We start from the raw sequence: 21,013 nt of genomic DNA, 5'->3' as shown, positions 1-21,013 counted from the left end.
ACCCCCCCGCACTCCGATCCACCCCCCCGTTCTCCGATCCACCCCCCGTATTACGATCCCCCCCCCATGCTCCGATCCACCCCCCGTGCTCCGACGCCACCCCCCCGTGCCCTGATCTCCCCCCCCCCCCCCCCCCTTATACTTACCTAGCCTCCCGGGGTCCGTCCGTCTTCTTTCCTGGGCGCCGCCATCTTCCAAAATGGCGGGCGCATGCTCAGTGCGCCCGCCGAATCGGCCGGCCGGCAGATTCGTTCCAGAGTGAATTTTGATCACTGTGATAAAACCTCACAGTGATCAAAATAAAAAAAAACAGTAAATGACCCCCCCCACCTTTGTCACCCCCATAGGTAGGGACAATAATAAAATAAATAATTTTTTTTTTTTCCCCCCACTAAGGTTGGAGTTAGAACTAGGGGTAGGGTTAGGGGTAGGGTTAGGGTTAGGGTTAGGAATGTGCACACGTATTCTGGTCCTCTGCGGATTTTTCCGCAACGGATTTCATAAATCCGCAGTGCTAAACCGCTGTGGATTTATCGCGGATTTACCGCGGTTTTTCTGCGCATTTCACTGCGGTTTTACAACTGTGATTTTCTATTGGAGCAGTTGTAAAACCGCTGCGGAATCCGCAGAAAGAAGTGACATGCTGCGGAATGTAAACCCCTGTGTTTCCGTGCAGTTTTTCTGCAGCATGTGCACAGCGATTTTTGTTTCCCATAGGTTTACATTGAACTGTAAACTCATGGGAAACTGCTGCGGATCCGCAGCGTTTTCCGCAGCGTGTGCACATACCTTTAGAATTAAGCTATGTGCACACGGTGCGGATTTGGCTGCGGATCCGCAGCAGTGTTCCATCAGGTTTACAGTACCATGTAAACATATGGAAAACCAAATCCGCTGTGCCCATGGTGCGGAAAATACCACGCGGAAACGCAGCGTTGTATTTTCCGCAGCATGTCAATTTTTTGTGCGGATTGCGCAGCGTTTTACACCTGTTCCTCAATAGGAATCCGCAGGTGAAATCCGGACAAAAAACACTGGCAATCCGCGGTAAATCCGCAGGTAAAACGCAGTGCCTTTTACCCGCGGATTTTTCAAAAATGGTGCTGAAAAATCTCACACGAATCCGCAACGTGGGCACATAGCCTTAGGGTTGGGTTGGAATTAGGGTTGTGGTTAGGGGTGTGTTGGGGTTAGGGTTGTGGTTAGGGGTGTGTTGGGGTTAGGGTTGTGATTAGGGTTATGGCTACAGTTGGGATTAGAGTTAGGGGTGTGTTGGGGTTAGTGTTGGAGGTAGAATTGAGGGGTTTCCACTGTTTAGGCACATCAGGGGGTCTCCAAACGCAACATGGCGCCACCATTGATTCCAGCCAATCTTGTATTCAAAAAGTCAAATGCTGCTCCCTCACTTCCGAGCCCCGACATGTGCCCAAACAGTGGTTTACCCCCACATATGGGGTACCAGCATACTCAGGACAAACTGCGCAACAATTACTGGGGTCCGATTTCTCCTGTTACCCTTGAGAAAATAAAAAATTGCTTGCTAAAACATCATTTTTGAGGAAAGAAAAATGATTTTTTATTTTTACGGCTCTGCGTTGTAAACGTCTGTGAAGCACTTGGGGATTCAAAGTGCTCACCACATATCTAGATAAGTTCATTGGGGGGTCTAGTTTACAAAATGGGGTCACTTGTGGGGGGTTTCTACTGTTTAGGCACACCAGGGGCTCTGCAAACGCAACATGATGTCCGCAGACCATTCCATCAAAGTCTGCATTTCAAAAGTCACTACTTCCCTTCTGAGCCCCGACGTGTGCCCAAACAGTGGTTTACCCCTACACATGGGGTATCAGCGTACTCAGGAGAAACTGGACAACAACTTTTGGGGTCCAATTTCTCCTGTAACCCTTGGGAAAATAAAAAATTCTGGGCTAAAAAATTATTTTTGAGGAAAGAAAACGTATTTATTATTTTCACTGCTCTGTGTTATAAACTTCTGTGAAGCACTTGGGGGTTCAAAGTGCTCACCTCACATCTAGATAAGTTCCTTTCGGGGTCTAGTTTCCAAAATGGGGTCACTTGTGGGGGATTTCTACTGTTTAGCCACATCAGGGGCTCTGCAAACGCAACGTGACGCCCGCAGAGCATTCCATCAAAGTCTGCATTTCAAAACGTCACTATTTCACTTCCGAGCCCCAGCATGTGCCCAAACAGTGGTTTACCCCCACATATGGGGTATCAGCGTACTCAGGAGAAACTGGACAACAACTTTTGGGGTCAAATTTCTCCTGTTACCCTTGGGAAAATAAAAAATTGCGGGCTAAAAAATCTTCCAGAGTGAATTTTGATCACTGTGATAAAACCTCACAGTGATCAAAATAAAAAAAAAAACAGTAAATGACCCCCCACCTTTGTCACCCCCATAGGTAGGGACAATAATAAAATAAAGAATTTTTTTTTTCCCCCCACTAAGGTTGGAGTTAGAACTAGGGGTAGGGTTAGGGGTAGGGGCAGGGTTAGGGTTAAAAATGTGCACACGTATTCTGGTCCTCTGCGGATTTTTCCGCAACGGATTTCATAAATCCGCAGTGCTAAACAGCTGTGGATTTATCGTGGATTTACCGCGGTTTTTCTGCGCATTTCACTGCGGTTTTACAACTGTGATTTTCTATTGGAGCAGTTGTAAAACCGCTGCGGAATCCGCAGAAAGAAGTGACATGCTGCGGAATGTAAACCCCTGCGTTTCCGTGCAGTTTTTCTGCAGCATGTGCACAGCGATTTTTGTTTCCCATAGGTTTACATTGAACTGTAAACTCATGGGAAACTGCTGCGGATCCGCAGCGTTTTCCGCAGCGTGTGCACATACCTTTAGAATTAAGCTATGTGCACACGGTGCGGATTTGGCTGCGGATCCGCAGCAGTGTTCCATCAGGTTTACAGTACCATGTAAACATATGGAAAACCAAATCCGCTGTGCCCATGGTGCGGAAAATACCACGCGGAAACGCAGCGTTGTATTTTCTGCAGCATGTCAATTTTTTGTGCGGATTCCGCAGCGTTTTACACCTGTTCCTCAATAGGAATCCGCAGGTGAAATCCGCACAAAAAACACTGGCAATCCGCGGTAAATCCGCAGGTAAAACGCAGTGCCTTTTACCCGCGGATTTTTCAAAAATGGTGCTGAAAAATCTCTCACGAATCCGCAACGTGGGCACATAGCCTTAGGGTTAGGGTTGGGTTGGAATTAGGGTTGTGGTTAGGGGTGTGTTGGGGTTAGGGTTGTGGTTAGGGGTGTGTTGGGGTTAGGGTTGTGATTAGGGTTATGGCTACAGTTGGGATTAGAGTTAGGGGTGTGTTGGGGTTAGTGTTGGAGGTAGAATTGAGGGGTTTCCACTGTTTAGGCACATCAGGGGGTCTCCAAACGCAACATGGCGCCACCATTGATTCCAGCCAATCTTGTATTCAAAAAGTCAAATGGTGCTCCCTCACTTCCGAGCCCCGACATGTGCCCAAACAGTGGTTTACCCCCACATATGGGGTACCAGCATACTCAGGACAAACTGCGCAACAATTACTGGGGTCCGATTTCTCCTGTTACCCTTGAGAAAATAAAAAATTGCTTGCTAAAACATCATTTTTGAGGAAAGAAAAATGATTTTTTAATTTTCACGGCTCTGCGTTGTAAACGTCTGTGAAGCACTTGGGGGTTCAAAGTGCTCACCACATATCTAGATAAGTTCATTGGGGGGTCTAGTTTACAAAATGGGGTCACTTGTGGGGGGTTTCTACTGTTTAGGCACACCAGGGGCTCTGCAAAGGCAACGTGATGTCCGCAGACCATTCCATCAAAGTCTGCATTTCAAAAGTCACTACTTCCCTTCTGAGCCCCGACGTGTGCCCAAACAGTGGTTTACCCCCACACATGGGGTATCAGCGTACTCAGGAGAAACTGGACAACAACTTTTGGGGTCTAATTTCTCCTGTAACCCTTGGGAAAATAAAAAATTCTGGGCTAAAAAATTATTTTTGAGGAAAGAAAACGTATTTATTATTTTCACTGCTCTGTGTTATAAACTTCTGTGAAGCACTTGGGGGTTCAAAGTGCTCACCTCACATCTAGATAAGTTCCTTTCGGGGTCTAGTTTCCAAAATGGGGTCACTTGTGGGGGGTTTCTACTGTTTAGGCACACCAGGGGCTCTGCAAACGCAACGTGACGCCCGCAGAGCATTCCATCAAAGTCTGCATTTCAAAACGTCACTATTTCACTTCCGAGCCCCAGCATGTGCCCAAACAGTGGTTTACCCCCACATATGGGGTATCGGCGTACTCAGGAGAAACTGGACAACAACTTTTGGGGTCAAATTTCTCCTGTTACCCTTGGGAAAATAAAAAATTGCGGGCTAAAAAATCTTTTTTGAGAAAAGAAATTTTTTTTTTTTACTTTCATGGCTCTGCGTTATAAACTTCTGTGAAGCACTTGAGGGTTCAAAGTGCTCACCACACATCTAAATTAGTTCCTTTGGGGGTCTAGTTTCCAAAATGGGGTCATTTGTGGGGATCTCCAATGTTTAGGCACACAGGGGCTCTCCAAACGCGACATGGTGTCCGCTAATGATTGGAACTAATTTTCCATTTAAAAAGCCAAATGGCGTGCCTTCCCTTCTGAGCCCTGCCGTGCGCCCAAACAGTGGTTTACCCCCACATATGGGTTATCTGCGTACTCAGGACAAACTGGACAACAATATTTGGGGTCCAATTTCTCCTATTATCCTTGGCAAAATAGGAAATTCCAGGCTAAAAATTCATTTTTGAGGAAAGAAAAATTATTTTTTATTTTCATGGCTCTGCGTTATAAACTTCTGTGAAGCACCTGGGGGTTTAAAGTGCTCAATATGCATCTAGATAAGTTCCTTGGGGGGTCTAGTTTCCAAAATGGGGTCACTTGTGGGGGAGCTCCAATGCATAGGCACACAGGGGCTCTCCAAACGCGACATGGTGTCCGCTAACAATTGGAGCTAATTTTCCATTCAAAAAGTCAAAAGGCGTGCCTTCCCTTCCGAGCCCTGCCGTGTGCCCAAATAGGAAAACGTGCTTGTAGCATGGTATAAGGTCAGAAATACAAATCACAACAGAGATATAAATAGATTAATTTTTATTATATATTGCATGGTAACAATATATTAAAATGAAATAAATATTAAAAACAATTTCATTATATATACATGTATGTAATATTTTGTGCCCATACCTATTTGGCTACCATTATATATATATATATATATATATATATATATATATATATATATATATATATATATATATATATATATATATATATATAGCTGTGGAGACTGAATATATGGAAAAATAGTACTAAAAAACGGGGGGTATATCTAAAAACATGTGCAAAAAAGACCTGTATGTGCAAAATATATAGCAATGCGCTATAAAGGAGCACCAATTAAAGTGCTATAGTGAAAAAAAGGTGCTAGTGCAATAAGTGCAAAAAAAGGCTAAAGATATATAACATGTACATATATGTACACCCCCTGACGAAGGAGTTAAGCGTCCGAAACGCGCGTCGGGGTGCATCATACCGCACTGGCTATCTACCTAATACCGCTTATATATTAAAGTAAGTGACTGGATGTATTGATTCTAACTAGCAGCACCTTATATATCTTTAGCCTTGTTGTGATTTGTATTTCTGACCTTATACCATGCTACAAGCACGTTTTCCTTTTTAGTGTCTAGTAGTGTTATACTACACTTTTGACACATTGGTGTGTTGGGGTATTTTGATTTTATACTATTTTATTTATTTATATAATATATATATTCTTTATATAAATTTTTAGTTGGTAGATTTTATTTGGTAGATTTTATACATATAATACCCTTATAGATCTAGTGTGTTTTAATTACGATGTGTGCCCAAACAGTGGTTTACCCCCACATATGAGGTATCGGCGTACTCGGGAGAAATTGCCCAACAAATTTTAGGATCTATTTAATCCTATTGCCCATGTGAAAATGAAAAAATTGAGGCGAAAAGAAATTTTTTGTGAAAAAAAAGTACTTTTTCATTTTTACGGATCAATTTGTGAAGCACCTGAGGGTTTAAAGTGCTCACTAGGCATCTAGATAAGTTCCTTGGGGGGTCCAGTTTCCAAAATGGGGTCACTTGTGGGGGAGCTCCAATGTTTAGGCACACAGGGTCTCTCCAAACGTGACATGGGGTCCGCTAACGATGGAGATAATTTTTCATTCAAAAAGTCAAATGGCGCTCCTTCCCTCCCGAGCCTTACCATGTGCCCAAACAGTGGTTTACCCCCACATGTGAGGTATCGGTGTACTTAGGAGAAATTGCCCAACAAATTTTAGGATCCATTTTATCCTGTTGCCCATGTGAAAATGAAAAAATTGAGGCTAAAAGAATTTTTTTGTGAAAAAAAAAGTACTTTTTCATTTTTACGGATCAATTTGTGAAGCACCTGGGGGTTCAAAGTGCTCACTATGCATCTAGATAAGTTCCTTTGGGCGCCTAGTTTCCAAAATGGGGTCATTTGTGGGGGAGCTCCAATTTTTTAGGCACACGGGGGCTCTCCAAATGTGACATGGTGTCCGCTAAAGAGTGCAGCCAATTTTTCATTCAAAAAGTCAAATGGCACTCCTTCCCTTCCAAGCCCTGCCGTGCGCCCAAACAGTGGTTTACCCCCCACATATGAGGTATCAGCGTACTCAGGACAAATTGGACAACAACTTTCATGGTTCAGTTTCTCCTTTTACCATTGGGAAAATAAAAAAATTGTTGCTGAAAGATCATTTTTGTGACTAAAAAGTTAAATGTTCATTTTTTCCTTCCATGTTGCTTCTGCTGCTGGAATGTGGTTTTGTGCACCTTGAAGGGTGCAGTTTTTAGAATGGTGTCACTTTTGGGTATTTTCAGCCATATAGACCCCTCAAACTGACTTCAAATGTTAGGTGGTCCCTAAAAAAATGGTTTTGTAAATTTCGTTGTAAAAATGAGAAATCGCTGGTCAAATTTTAACCCTTATAACTTCCTAGCAAAAAACAATTTTGTTTCCAAAATTGTGCTGATGTAAAGTAGACGTGTGGGAAATGTTATTTATTAACTATTTTGTGTCACATAACTCTCTGGTTTAACAGAATAAAAATTCAAAATGTGAAAATTGCAAAATTTTCAAAATTTTCGCCAAATTTCCGTTTTTATCACAAATAAACACAGAATTTATTGACCTAAATTTACCACTAACACGAAGCCCAATATGTCACGAGAAAACAATCTCAGAATCGCTAGGATCCGTTGAAGCATTCCTGAGTTATTACCTCATAAAGGGACACTGGTCAGAATTGCAAAAAACGGCAAGGTCTTTAAGGTCAAAATAGGCTGGGTCATGAAGGGGTTAAAAGCTACAGGAAGTGAGTAGAGGCTGTTATTTTTGCAAAAGGAGGATCTACTAAATATTAATGTCACTTTTCTGGTGGGGTGCCCATACTTATACACCTGTCAAATTTTGTTTGAATGCAGATTGCACATTTTCTGTTAGTACAATAAACCTCATTTCAAGGCAGAAACATTACTGTGTCCAACGGTTATTAGATATATGAAACTGAAATAGCTGTTGCAAAAAAAACAATTTTTTATAAAACATTAAGCTTAAGATTAATAGGGGTGCCCAAACTTTTTCATATAACTGTACAGTATACATGTAAAAGTTTGGGCCCCTCTGCTCAAAATTACTGTTATTGTGAATAATTAAGCAAGTTAAAATCATCTCTAAAATTCCTGAAGTTAAACATGTCACATTTCCTTTGTATTTTAGGCAAAAAAAGGTTTATTTGTTACATTTTAAAAATACAAAAAGGAAAATGGATAATTCATTACTATCCACGTGTAATTTGTAAATGGCACTTCTAACAACAATTGAAGTAGACAACTACGTTTGCATAGGCCCATTTTCCTTTATTAAGCAAACCACTCAGGTTTAGAGGCCGAGCACCATTGAAATAAATGTTATTGATTTATATTGAACAAGTTAAAAAGAAAAAGAAAAAAGAAAAATGTCCAAAAGGGGACTCTAGGGTGACCACATTGTCAATTGCCATAATTCATTAGATACATGGAAGGGATTTAACATGTTTCCGGTATCATACCACCCTTCCTACTGAGACTTAGTAAACAGAGATACCAGACTTAAAGGTTTAGAGAAATCACTTTGAGAAGGATCAGATGTGTGGTAAATGTGATACTAGTGCTAGAAAATGACATACGAATCACTGGTTCATTTTGCTTTTTTAATTTTTTTTGAAACTTTGTTCATTATTAATCAATAACATTTATTTTAATGGATCTCTTTAGTGCTTGACCTGTATTGAGGGTATGTGCACACGTTTCAGATTTGTTGCGGATCCGCAGCGTTTTTCTACGCAGATTCGCTGCAGATCTGCAAGTGATTTACAGTGCAATGTAAATCAGTGGGAAAAACAAAATGCTGTTCAAATGGTGAGGAATTTTCCGCACGGAATCCGTAGCAGATTATTTTAAGTACCATGTCAATTCTTTCTGCAGATCTGCAGCGTTTCTGCACCCATTCCATTATAGAAATCCGCAGGGGGAAAAACGGATGAAATCTGCAGAAAAAACTGACAAAATATGCAAAAAAAAGTGCAGATTTTAACTAGATTCTGCCAAGAGATGCAGATTCCGTGCAGAAGATTCTGCAGGTAAATCTGCAACGTGTGCACATAAACTAAGTCTTGAGTTGCTTGCTTAATAAAGGAAACTGGGCCTATGCAAAAGTATAATAACCTTTGGAGATTTGTGAGCTCAGATAACTTTGACCAGGGTTTCAGACCTTAATTAGCCTTTTGGGGTTATGGCTTGTTCACTATCATTGTTAAGAGAGGCCAGGTGATGCAAGTTTTCTTTAACCTTGTGCAAAAAACAGCTGCCATGGAAAAATGAAAATGGTGGAGGTTCACAAAGCAAGAGAAGGCTATAAGGAGATAGCAAAGTGTTTTCAAGTTGCCCTTTCCTCAGTTTGAAATGTAGTTAAAATATGGTAGTTAACAGTAGCAGTGGAGGTCAAGATAAGGTCTGGAAGACCAAGCAAAATTTCAGTGAGAGCTGCTCATAGGATTGCAAAAGAGGTAAATCATAACCCTGCTTGACCGCAAAAAACCTTCATAAAGATTTAGCAGACTCTGGAGTTGTGGTACATTGTTCTACTGTTCAGAAAAGGGTCATCAGAAGAAAACCTCTCCTTTGTCTTCACCATAAAAGTCAGCATTAGAAGTATGCAAAATAACATCTAAACAAGCCAAATGCATTTTGGAAACCAGTCCTGTTGAATAATGAGGTTAATATAGAACTCTTTGGCCACAATGATCAAAGGTATGCATGGAGAAAAAAGGGCACAGAATTTAAAGAAAAGGACATCTCGACAGCCATTAAGCATGAGAGTGGATCAATCATGCTTTGGGTTGTGTTGCAGCCAATGGCACAGGGAACATTTCATGGGTGGAAGGAAGAAAGGATTCAACAAATTATTGATGCAAACCCAACACCATCTGTAAAAAAGCTGAAGTTGAAAAGAGGATGACTTCTACAAATGGATAATGATCCTAAACATGTGTGAAAATGCCTCAAACGAGAATTGAAAGACTTTGTCTGGCTGCAAAAAGATACTTGCAAAAAGGGGGTGCTACTAGGTACTAATCATGCAGGGTGCCCAGACATTTGCACTGTCCCATTTTCCATTTTGTAATTTGTTAAAATGTAAAAGATTAAAATATTATTTTTTTTTGCCTAAAATACAAATGAAATGTGTCATCTTTAACTTTAGGCCTTTTAGAGATCATGTCATCTTTAATTTGGTTAACTGTTCGCAATGACAGTAATTTTCTTCAGGGGTGCCCAAAGTTTTACATGCCACTGGATGTACAGAAAATGCATTACAAGTATTTGAAATGTTATATTTACCCCAAATGGGTAATAAAAATGTCAGCATGCCCTGGAGAAACAAGCCCTCGCATAGCTCAGTTGCGTGAAAAATTGGGCTATGTGCACACGTTACGGATTGGGGTGCAGAATTTTCTGCACAAAATCCGCATCTCCTGGCAGAAAACGCAGGTGCAGATTTGCGGATTTCTATAATAGAAGGGGTCAGAAACGATGCAGTTCCGCACAAAAGAAGTAGCATGCTACCCGCAGTGGTTTTCATGCGGAATTTTCCGCACCATTAGCACAGCATTTTTTTTTTCTATTGATTTACATTGTACTGTAAATCACTTGGGGAACTGCAGTGTTTCTGCGCGGAAAAATCCGCTGCGGATCCGCACTAAATCCGCACCGTGTGCACATAGCCTTCAAGTTTCGGGTTTCAGGAAACGGCAACAAATACATTTATTTATTTATTTTTACAACTTTGAGTTTTATTAACCACTAAGGCTACGTTCACATTTGCGTTGCGTCGGGCGCCCCTATATTTAACATGGGGGCGCATGGACATGCGTTGTGCTGCGTTTTGCGACGCATGCGTTTTTTCTGCCGCAAGCGTAGGGCGCAGAGGACGCAGCAAGTTGCATTTTTTTTGCGTCCAAAATTCGGCAAAAAAGGATGCATGCGTCGCAAAACGCTGCGTTTTAGCGTGCGTTTTGTTGCGTTTTTGTTTGCGTTGTGCGTTGCGTCTCCGACGCAACATCGCACAACGCAAATGTGAACGTAGCCTAAAATAGTTTAAAGAAAAATGCAATATTTTCACAGTTTCACCACACTTGGAATTTTATTCCCGTTTTATGGTACATTGTATGGTAAAATAATTGTCATTCAAAATTTCAACTCCTCTTGCAAAAAATACAAGCCCTGATATAAGGATGTAAAGGCAGAAAAATAAAAAAAGTTATAGCTCTTAGAAGATGAAGAGGAAAAACAAAAGTTGACCGCAATGGAAAGGAGTTTAGCAAGTCATGTCACCCAATGAACGAGTGTTTTACAAAGGTCGATATTTGTGGACATTCCTGGTTATTGGCCAGTAAATGGTCTCTTAACCTTTAGCATCATTTAATGTTTTTCTGCTTCTACCTTTTTATTGTAACATTTTGTGTAACATTGGGGCTAATTGGTGACTCTGGTTGCGTGACAGATATTCTCAGTCGTGTGACTATTTTAGTGCTGTGAAAACCAGCCAAATCGCCGACGAGTCGTAGGCAACTTGTAATAAAGACTGTGGGACCAAAGTCACATGCAAGTGGCAAATTCGGTGCATCATGTGTGCTTGGGCAGCTAAACTCTGTTTCGGTCCGGAATGGCAGCGCTTGGACACAGCGGACACCCGCCCCATCCTAAGCGCTGCCGGCTTTTGTACGCGCGGTGATTCCACATGTGTTGGTTGAATACTTGCAGAATCATCACATCCTATATATTGGACTGTGATATTTAACTTGCAGAGACTTAGTGTCTCCGCAAGATAAATAGACATGCTGCGGTCTATAAAGACGTGTCGCATGTCTGGTTACGCGGGTCTGCCACGTGCGTCTTTGTACACACAGTGGCGATGGGATTTCATAAAATCCCCTCCACTATGCTGTAACATCTGGCCGCTGCAGCTGTACGCAGCGTCCAATCCGCAGCAAATACGCCACGTGGAAACATACCCATATTACGATAGAGACCGCTTCCCACCAGTTGGATGAGACTTCATGAACCTTATGTGGTCGCCTTACCTCCCTGGCAGAGGGATCCTGTACATAATCTTGTTCAGACCCTCTGTCTTGCATTTGATTATAGAGTAAAGGCCCCGTCACACATAGCGACGCTTAAGCGATCCCGACAACGATACGACCTGTCAGGGATCGTTGCTGCGTCGCTATGTGGTCGCTGGTGAGATGTCACACAGTGCGATCTCCCCAAAGACGCAGCAGCGATGCGGCGACCTTTAGCGACCTGTACAACGATGCTATTTCATGATGATTCAATGGGACGTCCTGTCAACGAGGTCGTTGGTAAGGTGTCAAACACAGCGATGTGTGCTACCCAGCGGGACCTCAACGATCAAAAAACGGTCCAGGCCATTCCGACACGACCAGCGATCTCACAGCAGGGGCCTGATCGCTGCTACGTGTCACACATAGCGAGATCGCTACTGAGGTCGCTGTTGTGTCACAAAACTTGTGACTCAGCAGCGATCTCGCTAGCGATCTCGCTATGTGTGACGGGGGCTTAAGTCTCAGAATGAAAGATTCCACCGAGTGACAATAGTACATGAGGCTCAGTGTTTTGTTTTTTTTTAGCAGCTGTTTCCTTGTGAGATGGGTGTGCACCTTGGAAAGTAACAGACAAGTGCAAATACTGCTGCTTGTGTACAGATGGTATTGTTTGATGTCGTCTTTCTCACTCACAGGTTTTCTTATCCTTTTTGTGTTTTCACATGATACAGCAGTGCAGGGACTAACACAGGAGCATTAATATATGCCGTGACATAATCACATTCATTCTGCTGCTATGTTCAACGCTGAATCTTGTCATGTTTATTATGTGAGCATGTGAAAGCGGAAGTGGCAGCCATGGAGCAGAACGTGTTTGCTGAAATAGTCCCAGCTGACCTTGAACTTTAGACTTCCAGTTTCACATGAGACGTAGGCCTATCATTTACTGACAGGTTTTCTACTTCCCACCCTCAGCTCTCTGTAGCTGTGAAATGCCGATCAGTTACAGATATATATTTAATTTACTGTACGCATTTGTACTCTTGATTTGCAGGACGGTCCAGGAAAATAGTGGTTTAATTGGAGAGAGGGTGGACTGCTGGATGTCAGAATGAATGTGATACATTTGCAGCGATTTCTCAAGTGTCCTTGTATGACGGAATCATCTCACTGTCCTAGCAAGGCCATGATTTTATTTTAGCACAAGTGATCAGTCTTAAAGTGTTTGTCCACGTGGAATGACACGTGGAGCCCGGCGCCCAATCAGCGCTGGTGTCGCTGTTCCCACCTTTGTATGGATTGAGCATGAAGATGACGTCCGGGCGGCAGCTGTTCTGACTTCCTCTTCATGTTCAATCCGCACGAAGGCAGAGACGGCGACACCAGCGCTGATTCGGCACCGGGGTCACATGTCACAACACCGCAAGAGAGCTCCGGGACCATGAGTGCTGACACCCCTGGAACGGCACCAGCGTGGGAGAACCGTATAGGATTTTGTTTTATCGGGGCCAAACATTTAGTTTGTCTTAGTAGTGGACAAAAATTTCAGTTGGCCAGTTTCGCGAGATCGTGTCTGCAGTGCCACTCGGCCCCTCGTCACTCTCTCATCGGCGGTCATATGTGACTATACTGCTTTTTTCTTTTCTGGTGACTCGGGGACTTTGACTCGAAAAACCAAAATGGGAACTTCATGTGTGAATGCAACTTAAAGGAAATTCATAATGGAACTCAGGGTTTGGAGAGTTATGTTGATGTTCCAGAATGTGATAACTGGATTAACCCTGCTGTGGAACCATGAAAACAATCACTGCTTTGTACCATGGGGTCTATATGACCCCAGGCTCAAAATCTTCATATTTCAGAACATGCTGGCTGTTCAGAATAATCAATTTCTATTGTCATCATTTCAGAACACAGTTATGAAATCAAACGTAACTTTGAAGTGATTTATTTGTCATCATCAAACACAAACTGAAATTTATTTTATTTTTATGCACTACTAATATCTAAAAGTACTCAAATTCAATGAAAAAATGCACAATAACTGCAACTGTGTGGATTTTCGTAAAAACATAATGACAACGAATGATCTGGCAATAAATTTAGCACTTTGCATTCACTGCACGTCATAGTACCATGTTCTTCACAAATGAACTTCTTGCAGTCATTGCAAACAAATCTCGTCTTTTTGTCCTTCGATCGAGGACAAACATAGCACCGTTTGCGCTGTCCTGTAACACTGCTGGTGTCACTTGGAACGTCTGATGGTGCCTTTCGACCCAGCTCAAATTATCTTCCAAATTACCTTCATTATCAGTATCGACATCACTAGAAGCATCCAAAGCTGCCAATATTTCATCAGGAGTCATCACAGTTCATCTAGCCATTGTTTATTTACAATTATATGACAAAACCTCTGAATAAACAGAAAATATTTAAAAAAAAGTCAGACAATAAAGGTACTATGGGGTCAGGAGAATCCCAAACACGGAAAATTGAAAATAACTTTTAAACAAAATTGAAAAACAAATTCAAAATATCATCAACATAAGCAGAAATATGTTACTTGAAAATACATAGAAGGTCAATGTCTTGAGTGAGCAGTTACAGAAATATTTCAATTTATTCAGCGCTGGGGTCTATATGACCCCATGGTCCCACAGCAGGGTTAAATTTGAATAAATGTTGATTTTGTTTTGTTCAAAAATAAATGTTGATTGTTGATGATAGAGGGGAAAAAAAAACAGGACATTCCCTGAAAATAAGCCCTCACCCATCTTTCGGAGTAAAAAATTACCGTATTTTCCGGCGTATACGACAACTTTTTAACCCCTAAAAATCGTCCCAAAAGTCGGGGGTCGTCTTATACGCCGGGTACGGCTGCAGGGAGTGATCCTGGATGGTTCCCAGGGTCTGGAGGAGAGGAGACTCTCCTTCAGGCCCTGGGATCCATATTCATGTAAAAAAAGAATAAAAATAAAAAATATGGATATACTCACCCCTCCGCCGGACCCTAAGAATGCAGTGAGTGAAGGACCTTCGATCACGACGTCGCGGTCACGTGAGCGGCAGGTGACTGGTCACGTGAGCGGTCAGGTGACTGGTCACGTGAGCGGTCAGGTGACTGGTCACGTGAGCGGTCAGGTGACTGGTCACCTGACCGCGACGTCATCGAAGGTCCTTCCCTCACTGCATTCTTAGGAACGGAGGCAGACGCTTGCACCGCTGAGAGCCAGGGTCCGGCGGAGGGGTGAGTATATCCATATTTTTTATTTTTATTCTTTATTTTTTACATGAATATGGATCCCAGGGCCTGAAGGAGAGTCTCCTCTCCTCCAGACCTTGGGAACCACACGCCGTATAAGATGACTGGGCGTATAAGATGACCCCTGTCTTATACGGCGGGCATATCCCAAATTCCATATTTTATATGGAATAGTTGGAGGTCGTCTTATACGCCCAGTCGTCTTATACACCAGAAAATACGGTATATAAGAAACTGTTATTTTCGGAGAAACATGGTATGTCATCAGCCCAATAGACTATAAAGGTTACATGTTCTATGTGTGAAAAACATAAGATGTATGTGAAAAGCAGACTGCTGAACGAGGCATTAGATGTATTGGCAATGACCCATACACGTGTGAATAATGTCACACAATCAAGTGGTAAACACCGAACCTCCAGCAATTAACTTAAAAACGTCCTGGGATATGCACTTTATTGTGTAAAATATTAGTTTATTTTCTAGAATGGTAAAAAATAGTATTCACTGCTTACTGGCTTCATTAATTGAAAAACTTTTAAGTCTATTTTAATATACGGTGAAGTAGAAGAATTTAAAAAAGCCATCCCATTAATTTTTTTTTTAATGTGTGTATATGTGTATGCAGTGTAGTGTGTATGTGTGTAATATATTCATCTCCCGCTTCCTTCTCTTGGATCCTGCGCTCTTCTGCTCCTCTTCTCAGTGATGTCACCGCTCTTCACACTCTTCGCTCTGTGTATGAGCCGGAAGTCTCGCTGACAGTGTGAGCCTATGGAGCCCTGTACTGATGCTACTTACACTTACATTGCACAAAAGGAAGCCCTTTCCTCCAGCGATGACAGGTACGGTAATAACATTTCAAGGTTATTAGTCCATGTTAAAAACTAACATTACTAGCAAACCACCAAGTGTCCATTGACTAAACCAACACGTTTCGACTAAGAAGCCTTAGTCATGGTCTATTATAGAAGCTTTTTGTAATGCTTATATGCTAATCTATCTCCTCCTACTCATCACCTGTGTGCCTAATAAATTACCAACTAAAAAACAGTGATTAATCCTATATTTCGCGGTACGAAAAACTATGTACAGAGGAAAATGTAATAAAAACATTGAATACATGAGGACACTTGGTTTAGTCGGTGAACACTTGGTGGTTTGCTAGTGATGTTGGTTTTCAACATGGACTAATCATCTTGAAATATTATTACCTCACTTGTCATCGCTGGAAAATAATTCTTCCTTTTCAACATTGCTGATATGACCCAGACTAGGCGGCTCGGTGCGGTGATTCCTACCGAAACAAGGTGCATCTGGACTCTGTGAGCTGACTCTCCTTTCCCATATACTGACATTGTAACAGACACTTCTGAGCATTCTGACAATGTGCTCGCTAATAAAGTCCAGTGTTCACATCCGCACTGATTCAAGCAAACGTAAATGAGTTCATTTTTCAAATGAAATGGAAATAATGTCTAACTTTCACCTTGTAATCTGTGTCCTATGTTCTGTGGGGAATAAAATAGGGTTTAAGAGATTTCCAAATCATTGCGTTCTTGTTTTCTTTACATTTTACACTGCATCCCATATATATTTTTATTTATGGAATTGGGGTTGTACATGCCACCCAGGTATTTGTTAGGATCATTACTTGTTTTTTTTTTTTGTATCTAGAAGTAAAATAATGCTGCCGCTGACCATGATATGCGTTTATTGCTAGGCTGTGAAATACAAATACAAAGTAACATTTCGGGAACCTGACACTTGGTGGAGGTGTAAACCGAAAGAGCTTGAAAGGTAATATACCAAGTATTGGTAAGTAGTAATAAGTGTGGTTGTTTTTTGTGGCTGGATGTTGGTTTCCTTACTGTAATACTACTTTGTTTCTGCTCCACTTCTCAGCTGCCATTGTCTTGGCAAACAGCAGCAGATTTACGGTGTAAAATGTGAATTGTATGCAATGTGCCCAGGGTAGATGGCTGTGCTATTTTATATAGGCATGTCCGCATCAATGGAACTGCTGTAAGATCCAGACTTCATGATGTTCTCCTGAAAATATTTTTTTGAGCAATTGATATATGGATCATACAGCCACATGGCAACTCTAAAATATGCACATGTCCCAAAACTATAGAGTAGAGGAAGGCGGACCCCTGGATGTTTGGGTCCAGCAGGTTCGGCCAAACAGCTAAAAAGAAAAAAAAAAGTTGGGGTTCGGGTGCCAGAACAGTACCCAGACCCCATTCACTTGAATGGGGGGCCCGAACATCCAGTGTTTGCCACTCCATAATTTGCATGACAGCGCAACAAACACTGCTTCTGATCAGCGGTAAAATGACAGCGTGAGCCCACAGCTGTGATCTGAGATATAAAGTTTACCTCCGGTCACTGGTGTGGGCTCCCATCAGCCTACACCTGCTGCTGCTAATAACAGTGAGAGCAGGAGCAGCTGGTGGGAGTGTTCATCAGCCGCCGCCTGCGCTCTAAATAAAGAAAAAAAAATGTGGGTTCCCCTGTATTTTTTATATCCAGCCAGGCAAAACTCACAGTTGGGGGCTGCAACCCTCAGCTAAAGACCATGTTCACATGTTGCGGATTTTGCCGCGGATCCGCAGCGTTTTTGACGCTGTGGATCTGCAGCAGTTTTCCATGCAATTTACAGTACCGTGTAAACCTATGGAAAACCAAATCCGCTGTGCACATGCTGCGGAAAAAAACGCGCAGAAACATAGCGTTGTTTTTCCGTATGTCAATTCTTTTTGCGGGTCTGCAGCGTTTCTGCTCCCATTGACTTCCATTGTGTCAGGCCAATTCGCAGCAAAACCGCAGGTTTAAAAAGATCTGCGGTTTTGCTGCGGAGTTGTCTGCGAGAAACGCTGCAGATCGGGAGGGGGAAGAGTGTGTGGGCGGAGACTGTGTGCGGAGAAGATGTTTGTGTCTGTGTGCTGGTGTTTGTGTGTCTGTGGGGCTGTGTGTGTCTGTGTGCAGGGATCGCGTGGCTGTGCGGGGACCGCGTGGCTGTGCAGCGATCTGGGGGTTTGCGGGGATCTCAGGGCTGTGCAGGGATCTGTGGGGATCATGGGGCTGAGCGGGTCTGTGTGTGTGCGGGTCTTTATGTAGTGCAATAAACAAGAAAACGAGCACTCACCATCTGTGCAAAAAGTCTGTCCTTTACTGAGGCTTCATGTTAAAAAAGCAGGATACTGCAGGGAGAACCTGAGGTTCCTATGACGACAATCGTTTCGCTCTAGTGAGCTTCTACGACTTTTTGCACAGATGGTGAGTGCTCGTTTTCTTGTTTATTGCACTATTGGAGACATCTTTTTCTGTTTTCTACGTGCACCCAAGTCTGTGGTGGCAAATACAATGCTCAGCTGTCTGGAGGTGGAGCACAGGTGTGTCGGGGCTGATTGTGCGTCTGACTCTTTTTCTTTGATTTTTTTTTGCATAGGGTCTTTATGTAGGCAGGCATCGTCCGATGGGACTACTAGTGCCTGCTACAGTGACAGATAGCCGGATGATGGGACAATATATTGTTTATTATTTATATTTACTTACAGATGCGCCATTTCTGGGGTGGCTGGGGGCTGGTATTTGTAGTGGGGGGGGGGGGGGGGGCAGTATCCATGGCTCCTCTCTAGGCTATGAATATCAGACTGCAGCTATCTGCGTAGCCTTTCTGGCTATAAAATATAGGGGGACCCCACGTCATATTTTTTTTGGGGGTCCCCCTATTTTAATCAGTAAAGGCTACGCAAACAGCTGTGGGCTGATATTCATAGCCTAGAGAGGGGCCATGGGTATTACCCCCTTCCCAGGCTACAAATATAATGCTCGCGGCCGTCGGCTTTCCCCCTCTGGTGCAGAAAATTGCGCGGGAGCCCGCGCCATTTTTCCCCCCAAAAAATTAAACATTGTTCATTAATAAACATCGGCCTTGATATTATATATCTATGGATATATCTATAGAGATAGATATGGATATATCTATCTATAGATCTATCTATCCATATATAGATCTATCTATCTCATTCCTTCTATTTATCTATCTATCTATCTATCTATCTATCTATCTATCTATCTATCTATCTGTGTGTGTAATGGAGTGTGGGTTGGACAAATGTAAAAGAGGAAGTTGGACAGAAATGACATCACAAATCTATTTTTTTTTGTTCAATGAGAGATCTTTACTAAGCGTTCAAAAACGCATACAAATCTGCATCAAAAAAGCATCTAAATCATGCAAAAAACCCACCTGCATTTTCTGCCAAGAGATGCGGATTTGGTGCAGAAAAATCTGCAGGCAAATCCGCAACGTGTGCACATACCCTTAGCAAGACTGATTATCCAGAATAGAGGACTCCCCATGCTGTTTTTTTGTTTTACATTATTTAAATGAATAATTAAACATAACTACGTGACAGCCAGCCTTGCTATATCAAATGTCTTGTATTCTCAGGCAGGTAAGGGGCCTGCCCATTGCTAATCCTATAGTTATATTGTAAATAAACACACGGCCAGAATACAGTCCTTTGTTTGAAAGAATGACACAGACTTTAATGAGTCTATATTAAACCTTAAGCTTTAGTCACACTAAACGACATACCAACGATCACGACCAGCGATACGACCTGGCCGTGATCGTTGGTAAGTCGTTGTGTGGTCGCTGGGGAGCTGTCACACAGACAACTCTGTCCAACGACCAACGATCAGCGGAACGACTTCGGCATCGTTGAAACTGTCTTCAACGATGCCAAAGTCCCCGGGTAACCAGGGTAAACATCGGGTTACTAAGTGCAGGGCCGCGCTTAGTAACCCGATATTTACCCTGGTTACCATTGTAAAAGTAAAAAAAAAAAAAACACTACATACTCACATTCTGATGTCTGTCACGTCCCCCGCCGGCGTCCACAGGGTTAAAACTGCTTTTGGCAAGAGCACGGCTAATGCACGCGCTGCTGCCGAGAGCTTCCCTGCACTGACTGTGTCAGCGCCGGCCGTAACAATGGTGACGTCACCGCTGTGCTCTGCTTTACGGCCGGCGCTGACACATTAGCAGCGCTCCTGCCGAAAGCAGTTTTAACCCTGTGGACGCCGGGGGACGTGACAGACATCAGAATGTGAATATGTACTGTTTTTTGTTTTTTTTTTAACTGCACTTAGTAACCCGATATTTACCCTGGTTACAAGTGAACACATCGCTGGATCGGCGTCACACACGCCGATCCAGCGATGACAGCGGGTGATCAGCGACCAAAAAAAGTCCTGATCATTCCCCAATGACCAACGATCTCCCAGCAGGGGCCTGATCGTTGGTCGCTGTCACACATAACGAGATAGTTAGCGGGATCGTTGCTACGTCACCAAAAGCGTGACGTTGCAACGATATCGTTAACGATATCGTTATGTGTGACTCCAGCTTTACTCATGTCAACATCTATTCCATGAAAGCCATCGTCTCCTGTAAAAAAGAAAACAAAAATAAAACAACAACCATATCCCTCACCTGATCGTCATTTTGTCCCATGCCTTAGTCAATGTCTGGGCATGGGTGCCAAAATGCGACCGTCCAGGCTGAGAACCACTAATGAATAAGATGCTGCGGGCGCAGTGGTGATGTCATTGAGGTTTGCCCGGCTCTTCTAACTTGTCCTGTAGCGCTGGCAAGTGGGGTTCGTATTTGTGGGGTCGGTGTCACCTTTGTATTGTCCGGTGACATCAAGCCCACGACTTAGTAATGGAGAGACGTCTATAAGACGTGTCCATTTCTAATCCTATAGTTATATTGTAAATCACAGCCAGATACATTTGACTGCCTGGTTACATAGGCCAGTGACAAAGTGACTGCAGACTTGTGAATCTTCATATCATGCGCACTGCACTGTAAGAATTCTCCGCTGCTGCATGTATTTGCATGCATGCAGTCACGTACCGATAAGACGTGCGCGGCCTCGCTCAATGCAAGTGTATTGAGCGAGGACACACTCTCTAGTCGTAATGTGGCCTGACGTATGCAT

At 42.8% G+C, this 21,013-nt stretch overlaps 1 protein-coding gene across 1 annotated transcript in view; it reads left to right on the top strand.

The window, feature by feature from the left end:
• N4BP2 (NEDD4 binding protein 2) overlaps positions 1-21,013 on the top strand; it is a 123,248-nt gene that overhangs the window by 56,633 nt on the left and 45,602 nt on the right. The window contains exon 6 of the mRNA XM_069744571.1: positions 16,717-16,793. Coding sequence (XP_069600672.1) covers positions 16,717-16,793 — 77 coding nt within the window. The remainder of the gene's footprint in view (positions 1-16,716; positions 16,794-21,013) is intronic.

Source organism: Ranitomeya imitator, chromosome 1 (genome assembly GCF_032444005.1).
Source record: "Ranitomeya imitator isolate aRanImi1 chromosome 1, aRanImi1.pri, whole genome shotgun sequence".
Taxonomy (NCBI): Eukaryota; Metazoa; Chordata; class Amphibia; order Anura; family Dendrobatidae; genus Ranitomeya; species Ranitomeya imitator.
This window is presented reverse-complemented; position numbering and strand designations above follow the sequence as displayed.